The 12,620-nt window shown below is 35.5% G+C and overlaps 2 protein-coding genes across 2 annotated transcripts; both read right to left on the bottom strand.

Moving 5' to 3' along the window:
- Positions 1 to 658: 658 nt before the first annotated feature.
- Positions 659 to 4,402, bottom strand: LOC105954343 (uncharacterized). The gene is made up of 5 exons (XM_088818754.1): positions 4,098 to 4,402; positions 3,783 to 4,007; positions 1,538 to 1,630; positions 1,305 to 1,460; positions 659 to 1,108 (listed from the first exon to the last, which is right to left on the bottom strand). Exons 1-5 carry the CDS (start codon positions 4,323 to 4,325, stop codon positions 734 to 736), a joined length of 1,077 nt encoding a protein of 358 aa, XP_088674880.1. The 5' UTR covers positions 4,326 to 4,402; the 3' UTR covers positions 659 to 733.
- A 78-nt stretch (positions 4,403 to 4,480) lies between these two features.
- On the bottom strand, positions 4,481 to 7,661 carry LOC105953906 (uncharacterized). The gene is made up of 3 exons (XM_088820695.1): positions 5,656 to 7,661; positions 5,376 to 5,577; positions 4,481 to 5,062 (listed from the first exon to the last, which is right to left on the bottom strand). Exons 1-3 carry the CDS (start codon positions 7,659 to 7,661, stop codon positions 4,481 to 4,483), a joined length of 2,790 nt encoding a protein of 929 aa, XP_088676821.1.
- Positions 7,662 to 12,620: the final 4,959 nt, after the last annotated feature.

The raw sequence follows: 12,620 nt of genomic DNA, 5'->3' as shown, positions 1-12,620 counted from the left end.
TGCACCGTAGCGAAAATAGACGAGACAAAAAATAAATGTGAATGAAAAAAAAATATAAGTGTATGAACACAAGTGAATAGGATACTATGAGGATTATCAAACCCATGGGGTTTCACTAGGCCAAAATGCAACACTGGCGACGAAATTTCGCGACGAAATTCGACATGTAGCGACGTTTTTTCGCCGTTAGCGACGCTTTAATTTCGTCGCCAAATCATTAAAAAAGCGTCGCGTACTGCCCCGTCGCAAAGTCAGCGACGAAAATCCAATTGCGACGCAAACCTTCGCGACGAAACTATACATTCGTCGCGAAAACCGTATTTTCTGAAAAAAATTATTTTTTTATTGTTAGCGACGGAAAATTAGTATCGTCGCATGTATTTGCTACGAATTCGTTTATTTCGTCGCAAGTTCACCGAATCTGTTGGCGACTAAATAGTTGTTTCGTCGCCCGGTTCTATTTTTTGTGGCGACGAAAACTGAGTTAGATTTCGTCGCAAATGTTTTTTTTTTTTTTTATTAATTTATTTATTTTAATTATTTTTTATTACAAAATAAAATCCCCTGTTAAAAAAAATAAAAAAAAAAACCAAAACCATATTTACTCAAAAATATTTAAAACCACGATTACCAATTAAAAATCAAAATACAACAAACATCAATTCAAAAATTACATAAAAACTTGAAACCATAAATGTATTAGTTCAAGAGGCACACTAATTTCATCTCGTTTTTATACTCCACCATTAAAACGCTCGAGCAAGTTGTTCAAAAGAGCTCGGGTTTCCTGCAATTGTTGTTCTAATCGATCAACTTTTTCATCTTTAACTATATTTGTTTCTCGGTTTTCGTTCAATTGTTGTTCCAATCGATTCACTTGTTCGTCTTTCATTTGCATTTGTTCTTGCATTGCCTTCATTTGAATCTCCAGTTGAATCTCCACGTCTGATGGTGTTGAAGAAAATCTCGACTTTCCAATCCTTGTGCTTGAACTTTTAATTCCAAGGCCTTTACTCTTTCCCAAAACCTTTTCAATTGCAGTCGAGTTGGCCGTGCTTTCGTCACTTCCATCACGCATGGTCTCATCATAAACTCGCTCCAAATCAGCCTGAAAATGATTATGTACAAAAGTTTAGCAAAAAATTCGACAGCATAACATCTAAATACGAGCATACCCAAAAAAAATCCTTACCAGTACACAACAACTTGACATATTAAAAAAACAAAATATCCATAGCCACACATCTAAACATATAAAGAATTAACATACTACCGATTGAAGAATATAATTACACTTTACTTACCGAAATGAGAAGTTGTTCAGGAGTTGCTGTCCCGTTATACGGCTCTGTCTCTCCTTCCTCACTAATAGATGGTCCGGTTTCCCTCAACGCATCAATGCCCATGTAGGCTTTCTTATACGTGTCAAACACGGTAGGATTTTTGCCAAACTTTTTAAACTAAAAAATAGATTATACAATAAGTATGTATTTTATATAAACTTAAATAAATTAAAATTATAAATTAAGCCACTTACATGATTATAGGACCAACTATTGATACTTGTTCGACCCCAATGGTGGTCTGTCGACACTTTCTTTCTTGAGTCCTTGCATTTAGTGGACTTGGACTGTGAAAAATATTGCACAAATTAATACACATAAACATATGAAAATATAATCATAAATTAAAGGGCATATTACAAATAAGCCCATCAGTGGGAACTTATTCATAAAGAGATCCAGACAATATTCTCCTTTACCAATAAGTCCACACATGGTCCAGATTTATGTAAAGGACTAAAATAACCCCTCTTACTTTTATATGCTCCAATTTCATCCTTAACTTAATTTAACTTCAATTTGACCCCAAATTTCACAAATTATTCAATTTTGACCCAAAACTTTTTTTTTTTCACAAATTTTTTTTTTTCAAAAACTTTTTTTTTTCGCCGGATTCCGGCGTTGACCGGCGGTCAACGCCGGTCTCCGGCGTTGACTTTTTTTTTTTTTTTTTTTTTTTTTTCTTCCGGATTTTTTTTTTTGCGGATTCCGGCGTTGACCGGCGGTCAACGCCGGTCTCCGGCGTTGACTTTTAATTTTTTTTTTTTCTTTTTTTTTTTTTTTCTTCCGGATTTTTTTTTTCCGGATTCCGGCGTTGACTTTAAATTTTTTTTTTTTTTTTTTTTTTTTTTTTTTTCTTCCGGATTTTTTTTCCGGATTCCGGCGTTGACCGGCGGTAAACACCGGTCTCCGGCGTTGACTTTTTTTTATTTTTTTTATTTTATTTTTTTTTTAATTTTTTTTTCTGTAACTTTTTTTTCCGTTTAAACAACAATATTGCTTTGAATGACAGTAATATTAACTATATTACTGTTAAACACAGTAAAAATAACTAAACTATAGTTTAACACAGTGATATTGCTATATTAATCTCTAGCACATTAATATTAACACAATAAAATTCATTATTATTGTATAATAAAGTAATATTACTATGTTGTCCGTTCAACAAATGTAAACAAAATAAAAAAAACCAAAAGAATTAATATTACTGTGAGTGACAGTAATATTACTATAGCAACAGTAATATTACTATAGCAACAGTAATATTACAATAGTAGACAGTAATATTATTACGTTACTCCGTGAATAACTCAAACAAACAAAATATCCAAACAAAAGAATAATATTGATGTGGTTGACAGGAATATTACTATAACAAACAGTAATATTACCGTCAACCACAGTAATATTATTGTGTTTACAGTAATATTACAATAATAGACAGTAATATTAATACAAACACCACAAAAAAATAATAATATTGATGTTGTTGACAGTAATATTATTGTGTTTACAGTTATTTTACTGTCAACGACAGTAATATAATTACGTTGACTTGTCAACAAATCAAAAAAAAATAAAAAAAAATAATAATAAATAAAAAAATATAATATTGCATTAATTTACTGTCAACGGCAACACAATTACATAAATGTAATGTCAACGGCAGTACAATTACGTTAATTAACTATCATTGACAGTATAATTACGTTAATTTACTGTCAGTGACAGCACAATTACGGTCAACGTTTAGCGGCGGACGTGGAAAAACAAAACAAACCAAACAAAACAAAACAAAAAACTTAAAAAAACACTAAAAAAAGAGACCGCCGGAAACCGGCGAAAAAATCCTGAAGAAAAGAAAAGAAAAAAAAAAAGAAAAAAGCAAAAAAAAAAAAAAAAAAAGTCAACGCCGGAGACCGGCGAAAAAATCCGGAAGAAAGAAAAAAAAAAAAAAAAAAAAAAAAAAAAAAAAAATTAAAAAAGTCAACGCCGGAGACCGGCGTTGACCGCCGGTCAACGCCGGAATCCGGCGGCAAAAAAAAAGTTTTTGAAAAAAAAAATATTTTTTGAAAAAAAAAAAATTTTGGGTCAAAATTTAATAATTTGTGAAATTTGGGGTCAAATTGAGATTAAATTAAGTTAATGATGAAATTGGAGCATATTAAATTATACTCCAAAAAAAAGTCAAAATTGAATTTTTGTGGTCAAAATTGAACTTTTATGGACAAAATTGATTAATTTGGATTACAATTAAGAATTGGGTATAAATGGTTGAGGGTAATATTGGGATATACATGAATGTTTCCTTTAGTTATAATAAATATTAAAGGGATGGGCTTATTGGTAAAAGAGATATGTCCCCTAAACCTAGAATAATAAACATGCTTGGTTGGGGACTTTTGCATAAAAATCCCTAAATTAAAAGCATATTACCTTCCCATCATCCCCCGGAGTAGAAATAGAATGAAACTGATCACACAGCCTCTCCCAAGTTTGAGCGCCAATCCTATCCGGAAGATTTGCCTTAGCAGCTGCAAGGTTAGGCGCTTTATCAAAAACCGCCTTCAATCTTTTATTTTTTGCATCTTTCCAACGACAATTGGCCGTCTCGTTGAACCATTTCTTCGTAGCCTCATTTTCAGAAAGTTTCCACGTTACCTAAAAGGCATACAAAAAAATTAATAATTAATTGATAACAAAATAATTATAATTACTGAAATAAATAAAATAATTTGAACTTTCAAATACCTTAAATGCTTTCCACAATCCTTCGACACGACCCTCTTTCTTGTGCTTAAGCCATGAAATAGACGGATCAAAATTGTCCCAATGTGTAACCTCGTTACTAATTGCCACCGCCAACTTGTACCTCCCGGGTGCTACGGGAATACCCATACCGTCAAACTCCAAATCAACTATGTCGGTACTTGTAGACTCATCACCTATAGGCTCAACAGAAATATCTTCCGTCGACATTGCTCGCCTGAGAAAGAAAATAAGATACACATATACAGAAATATATATACAAATAACAATAATAAATTATGGCAAATAAAATGATAACATTAAAACAAGTACATTACAATCCAAACAAGACTTCAAAAAAATATTAGAACAACAAAAATAATTATTCACTCTTCCATATCATCTATAGCATTTATGTCATTATTTATAGGAAGTATCTCATAACATTCATCTTCAACTACATTGAGATCATCAGGAGTCAAAGCAAAGTTGTCTCTTGGTTTAATAACAATCGGAACCACCCATGGCCTATCACGTGGATCATCAACGTAAAAAGCTTGCAATACTTGACATGGAAGAACAAAGGGACTCGCTTTTATATCTGGCTTTGTTAAGTTCACAAGTGTAAAGCCCAAACCGTCCGTCTTGTTCATGCGAGTATTAGCCCAATCACATTCGAATAAAACTACCCTCTTTGTACCTACGGCGAATGAGAGTTCAATAATATCTTTTATTACGCCATAGTACCCTACGTCTTCTTCTTTCGGAGATTTATCCTTGGAGTTCGCGAAAGTAGTTGTCTTTGCTTTGACAAAAACACCACTGTTTTGAGTTGAAAGAGACTCTTCAGATGACTTTGTGCGGAACATAAATCCTTGCACTTCAAATCTCTTGAAAGTCTTCACTCTAAATTGAGGAGAACAAGCTAAAGCTTTGATATCGTCTCTCAGTTCACTCTTTCCTTGCACCTATGTAGTCACCAATTATTCATTTTTACGTTTTAAAACCATTTACAAACTAAGTTCACGTTAAACCAAACACTTACGTAGGATTGGAACCAATGACGAAATTCTTTGTCTTGTAATTGCTGAATGCGCTATGGTAAGCAGGGTCACTTGTCGAGATTTTGTTCTTAATGGTCTCGAAGTGCTCCCTAAAATAATTGTGTTTTTTATTGGATGAAAATCAAATGAAAATAGTAGTAGTTTTAAGATTTTTATAAGTAACTTACTCAATGTACGGTTGAATTTCATCAGAGTTAAAAAGACAATAGTTGTGTGCCTTTTCCATTTCATCATAAGTAAGAGTTCTGTACTTAGATCGCACTTCATTGCCTTGTCTATCATCGACAGAAATGTTCATAGATGAACTTTCTGTGTACAATGAGCAAAAATTTAAGCACTCCTCAGTGATGTAGCATTCAGCAATTGAACCCTCGGGGCACTTTTTATTTCGGACAAATGACTTTAAGTGACCCAAGTATCTGAGATTGAAATAAATATTTATTAAAAATAAATATTTATTGAAGTAAAGAAATTAGATTTTTAAAGAAATTAAGTACCTCTCTATCGGATACATCCATCTATAATTCACCGGTCCAGCAACCATTGCTTCATGAGCTAGATGAACCGGCATGTGCATCATAACAACAAAGAATGCCGGAGGAAACAATTTCTCAAGATCACACAAAATTTTCACAATGTCGGAGTGCAGTTTTCGAAAATCTTCAATTGAGTTAGTTTTTGAACACAATTCTCGAAAAAAACTGCACAACTGGATTATTGTACTAGCCAACTTTTTTGGTAAGTCCACGTTACGGATTGCTAATGGAAGCAACTGTTGCATTAGTACGTGGTAGTCATGGCTTTTCAATCCCCCTATTTTGTCTTCACCAAAACAACGGGCTATATTAGATGCATAGCCGTTAGGAACCTTAACATTTGCTATAACATCACACACGGCCTTCTTGGATTGGGAAGACAACTTGTGATACTTTCCTAATTTTGGAACGAGATTGGGAAATCGAGGACCAGATTTGCCTGACGGTGGCTTTTTAATTTTTCCAATGTCCTCCTTAGCATTGTCAAACCCGTCATTTTTGCCAAGAATATTTAATAACCACCTAAGCAATAATTCACCGACATTTTTCTCAATATGCATGACATCAAGATTGTGCCGAATGAGATTATCTTTCCAGTACGGTAATTCAAAGAATATACTCCGTTTTCTCCATTGGGAAGCTCGATGCACTGTTTGGCCTACGCCAAATGTAACATTTATACCCTCCGTTTTTGATAACACCTCATCTCCTGAAGGCGGAGGTGGAGCCCCGTCTTCAGAAAAACGACTATGACCCATATAGCATTGTTTGTTAGACTTGTACAAACGTTCAGACACAGTATTTTCGGCACAACTTGGGCAAGCAAGATAGCCACTTGTACTCCACCCCGACAAGTTACCAAGCGCAGGGAAGTCGTTGATAGTCCACAAAAGTGCGGCTCGCATATTAAAATATTGCTTGGTGTACGCATCAAAAGTTGTTATCCCAGAACCCCACAACTCATTAAGCTCGTCCATCAACGGCTGTAGATAAACATCAATGCCATTTTTCAGGCCTTTAGGACCAGAAATAAGCAATGACATCATCATATTAGAGCGTTGCATGCACATATTTGGTGGTAAGTTGTAAACCATTAGAATTACATGCCATGTGCTATGTTTGTTGCTCAATGATCCAAAGGGATTAAAACCGTCAGTAGCCAAGCCAAGCCTTACATTTCGAGGGTCCAAAGAGAATGACTCGTGCTTCTTGTCAAACTCTTTCCAAGCATCAGAATCAGCAGGGTGCCTGAGAACGCCATCGTTACATCGAGACTCAGCGTGCCATCTCATGTTAATTGCTGATTTTTGACATATAAATAGCCGCTTGAGCCTCGGAATCAATGGAAAGTGTCGCAAAACTTTTTTCGGTACCCTTTTGCGCTGAGAGGTTGAAGAACTCGGTTGGTTTTCTACTGGATTCTTCCATCTTGAAGCATTACACACTTTGCAAGCATTTAAGTTCAAGTCATCCTTCCAAAACAGCATGCAGTCATTCTCACACGCATCAATCTTGACGTAACCACACCCCAATTTACCGATGAGCTTCTTAACTTCATAAAAAGAGTCGGGTATATTTAAAAAATCAAGTTTTCTCATTAACTGAAGGGTTTCAGTAAATGTATTATCACTCATCTTGCCACGAGACTTAATTTTGTAGAACTCCATGACAAAAGAAAGTTTAGTATATACCCGGCATCCATCATAAACGGGGATGCACCACTCTTCAATGAGTGTACGAAAATCATCAGTTTCGGGGTTGGGTTCTTCGTGCAGATCTTCTTGATCGTGATGATGATCGTGATGAAGAAACGCATGCAGTAAGTCTTCCATGTTATCACGTACATCAACAGGATCATTTGAAATTGCAACTTCGGGAATTTCTGTATGATTAGTATTGTTCATTTCCTCGCCAATGTATTGTTCTTCGGACTCTCCATGCAGAGTCCATCGGCGTTGCCCATACATCTTATCCCAACCCCTCCAAAGTAAATGTTTATGAACGAATTCACGATCCCCCCATTTACGACACTTACAGTCTCTACATGGACATCTTATTTTATTATCAACGTCACATCTAGCGAAGGCAAAATCCATAAATTCCACACAACCATTTTGATATGCTGCTAACCGACGATCACCTAATAAAACCCAACTCCTATCTTTTGGCATGCTTTAATTAACAAGTTTACCTAGAAATTGGGAAGGATCACAATTATTAAAAGCAATTTTTCAAAATTTCATAATTTAGCTTTACCTTAGGATGTGATTGTAATTTACCCTAATTTAAAGCAATTTTTCAATATTTTTTCGAAAAGGTTTATTTATTTATTTATATATTTTATAGTCATAATTAGGAGTGGAAATCGGACGGATCGGATCGGATTTGGGTGTTTCGGAAAATTGATTCCGATTCCGATTTTATCGGAATTTTCGGAAAATCGGAAATTTTCGGAAATCTTCATTTTCGGAATTTTTTCGGACATTTTCAGTTATTTTTCGAAAATTTCCAGAATTTTCTCAAAAAAAAAAAAAAAAAAAAAAAAAAAAAAAAAAAGAACCACCGACACAGTAGCAAAGCAGACAAAACTGAAGAAAGAAACATACACACTCACCAAAACACACACACACACAACAGACTCACAAACATAATTCCGAGCAACGGCTTTTCCGAGCAAACACATAATTCCGAGCAACATAAAACCCAAGAACAATTCGCATAATTCCGAGCAACAATAATTCCGAATAAATCGAGCAACACAGGCTCATCATATCAACAAAAACAAACAAACACATAATTCCGACAAAAAACCTAAAAATAGATCGATAATCGAACACCCACGTAATTTTGAACATAAACAAACAAACATTTAAAAAAACATAAAATTACCTTAAAAAATGAGGAGTAGCGGCAGACGGTGACAGCAACAAAGGAGGGCTGTCGGCAACGGCGGAGGGCTGGCGGCTGACGGCTGTCGGCGACGGCAACGGCTGCGACGGCAAAGGATCGGCAGCGGAGATTGGGGGCAACGGCTGGATGACGGCGGCGGGATGACTGTCAGCGACGGCAAAGGCGGGCGGACGGATGTCGGTGACGGGTCAGCAGCAGACGGCGGCGGCGGGCGGATGTCGGCGACGGCAACGTTTGAGAGAGAGGGGGAGAGTTTGAGAGAGAGGGCCGGGGAGATGGAGAGGGGGAGAGTTTGAGAGAGAGGGGAAATAGATCTAATTAGGGTCTGATTGAATAATAAGTCAATATTTGCGACGTTTCACATTTTCGTCTCCAACATATCCGATAACTAGCGACGAATCGAAGAATACGTCGCTACTAAATTCGAAAAAAAAAAATTGTGCACATTTTGTGCGACGATTTTGTAAATCCGTCGCCGGGATATTAAAAAAAAAAATTTTACTAAAACAGTGGCGACGTTTTTCCCTTTCCGTCGCCACATATAAATTAATTACAAATAATTGGGTACTTTTAGCGACGTTTATCAAGAAACGTCGCAACGTATATTATTTTTTTTTTTAAAATAATATTTGCGACGATTTCTCCTGTTACGTCGCAACATCTGAAATATAAAATCACAAAATATGTAACGTAGCGACGAAACACTGTTTACGTCGCCAAGAAAAGTATTTTTTTTTTTTTTTCGTATTGGCGACGTTTGTATATTTTGCGTCGCTAGCTAGCGACGCTTATCCTGAATCGTCGCTAGGGTTTTGAACTAAAACTAGATTTTCCACTTTAAGCGACGATTTAAGCACAAAAACGTCGCAAACGTGCGGAACGCATAACCGTCGCGAAAAAAAACGTCGCCAGTCTTGCATTTTGGCCTAGTGTTTATCTTCAATTTTAACAAAGAGCAAGCTCCAAAAGTCCAACCAAGATGACTAACAACAAATTTAGAAGCCTCAAATCAAGCACAAGAATGCTCTAATTCAGTAGCGTACACACACTTCTAATGGTAGCTTTTTCCATGAAAAATAGAGCAATTAAAAAAACGAGATTATAGTGGTCGTGCAATGTGTAGTCAGTCCCCTGGGCTTTCTAATTGAGCCGTGTAGTGAGTGTTCGGTCATGTGGTTTAGTGGCTCGACTCAATTAGGCTTCGAACTATTCACTGACCGTATATATAATTTATAGTGGTCGTGCAATGTGTAGTCCCCTGGGCTTTCTAATTGAGCCCTGTAGCGAGCTTTAGGTCACTTGATTTACTGACTCGACTCAAAAAGGCTTTGAACTATTCACTGACCAAATGGTTGAATATATATAGATTATTAACAGTAGTTCAAGAGTAGATTTCACTCATTAAAAGAGACAGTTTTTCCTTATAAGAGTGTCCAACCATGGCAAGACTGTGGAGGGAAGTAAATAAGCTAAAGCCTCTGTAGCTATCATTTGGAGATTGATGAAGTTCTACCTCACAAAATTCGAAAGTACAAATAGTATCCAATACACATGAGTTTTTGTCACATGCAGTATGTCTAATGCATAACTTTGATGAACAAAATGCAGTATGTATGATGTGTCCCTAATGCTTTAAAAGTTGCAAGTCTGGACACATACTGTTACAACAGTTTATGCAACTGCACTGATTAAAGAATATAGATTCCAAGCGAATTTCGTAAGGAATCAAACCTTTGTGCATCTAGCGGTTTAGTAAAGATGTCAGCAAGTTGATTTTCCGTTGTGACATACTCTGATGAGACAGTTTCTTCCTCTACCAACTTTCTAATGAAATGATGACGGATGTCAATATGCTTAGATCTAGAGTGCTGAACCGGATTCTTGGAAATATTAATTCCACTCATATTGTCACAATAAATATGCAATAAATCTTGACTAATACCATAATCACATGCCATTTGTTTCATCCATAAGAATTGAGCACAACAGCTACCTGCGGCGATATATTCTGATTCGGCAGTGGAGAGTGAGATACTGTTCTGCTTTTTGCTATACCAGGAGACGAGTGCCAAGGTAAAAACATCCACCCGTCGTGCTTTTTCGATCATCTGCATCACCTGCCCAATCATCATCACTAAAACCTGCAAGTGTTGTGTTAGTATCCATGCAATACCAAATACCGAAATCGGTTGTTCCACTTGTTAGGATAGTAGACTAAAAGTCTCGTTTTTAGCTTCATAATTTTATTATTGAATTAATAAAATAACTTATTATCATTTTATGAGAATCTGCAATAGGGTATTCAATGCATTTAATTGATTTTTTGTAAATTAATTAAAAGCGTAAGTCTAATATTCTGATAGTATTCGAAATGGTGTGCTACGGCGCACAGAAAGATCATTTTGAAAGTTCGTTTAGAATATAAAGATAAACGTTCACAATTTAGATGGAAATGGACTAACCATTGGTAACAGATTGTAGCACAAAATTTAAGTGATTGGTCTTGATCACAGTAAACAGAGAATAACTTTTGTAGTTATTGTTTTGATTTATTGTGCTAGCACACCCAGCATGTGTTGAACCGGACAAAGTGAAATAATTGTTTCATCACCGTTCAAAATGAAATTGTATTATTTCTAGTTGACAGTAAATTGTTTACTCTCTTAATCCTTAGATAATTAACGCACATATTTAATTGATGATCTCTACTTTGATGTCACAATGGGAGAGATTCCTATATTGAGTCAAATGGCCTTCGGTGCGTTGGGTAGAGACATTAAGAATTAATAGGTGGAAATTAATTATCGAGATGAAATAAGAGATTGATAATAACCCTTGAGTAGCTTATAAGATTTGTTTATGCCAAGTCCTGGCTAGTTGATTTCGTATCCGACATACTCAAATAAGTTAAGCGGGTAAGACTCATGAAAAGAAATCATTTAATTTATTTAGCAGTGAATAAATTATTTGGTGGTTATAAGATATCTTAATGTGGGGAGAATCTAAGTAATGATCGACCGGAGCTCGAATGTAATATTTGAGAATATAAACGAGATTTCAATAATTATTTAGTTGTAGAAAATAAATAATTATTTAATGATTAATTAAATGAATTCTTTGAAGAGTTTGAATTTAATTGATTATTAATTGCCCGATTTATATTTTCTCCTATAGTCCCTATTGTAGCCCAATGGATTTTCTAATTAATCGAGAAAATAAAGTTCAACCAATATTATATATTGGAATTAATATAGCCGAAAATTAAGTCCCCATTGGATTGCAATTTTCGACTATACAGAGTTATAGAATGAGTGGGATTTGTTTCCATCTGATCCTCTCTATGTGAGACTCTAATTCCTTGTGCTATATATAATAAAGATTAGGTTGATGAGAGATAAGTTTTTGACACACGTCTATTCACGTTCGGGAGAAGAATTTTTTCTTCTTCTTCTTTTCTCTCTTTGTTTCTCGATTATAGATTTAGATTTCTTCAAGTACAAGTCCATCCTTTTAGAAGAATTATTAATTCGGGATATACAATAGAAGATTATAGGTTTTTAGAGCAAACATTTATTCCCGAATTTTCTGAGCAGTCCTGCGAAGAAATTCACCATAAATCAACCGTTTGTCCAATTGACTTGAATTTATACAGTAGCTTCCTGACCCATAGAACTATAATCCTTCCGAAGGGTTACTCGATCGGATCATCGGTCGCGGAGATATCAGTGAAGGAAGAGGACTGGAAATTTCTGGACAACAACTTTTAAGAAGGTTGAAGCCTTGATGTGAATCCTCGTTCGTGCGCCGAAGATAGAAACGAATCTGCTCACGAAAACTGTAAGTTGCTAGATTAGATTTATTCCGCTTTAAACGAATCTAATCAAAGCATGTTAATAAAATTAAAACCGGCTAATCTAGAACCTCTTGCGAATTTTCATTGAATCCTGGGCTTCACATCCCAACAATTGGTATCAGAGCTTCTTTGATGAATTCGTTTGAGGTTCACATGTTGTCCA

This window comes from Erythranthe guttata, chromosome 1, assembly GCF_056151865.1.
Source record: "Erythranthe guttata isolate IM_541 chromosome 1, IM_541, whole genome shotgun sequence".
Lineage (NCBI taxonomy): Eukaryota > Viridiplantae > Streptophyta > Magnoliopsida > Lamiales > Phrymaceae > Erythranthe > Erythranthe guttata.
Note: the sequence above shows the minus strand (reverse complement) of the source record. Positions and strands in the feature narration are given on the sequence as shown.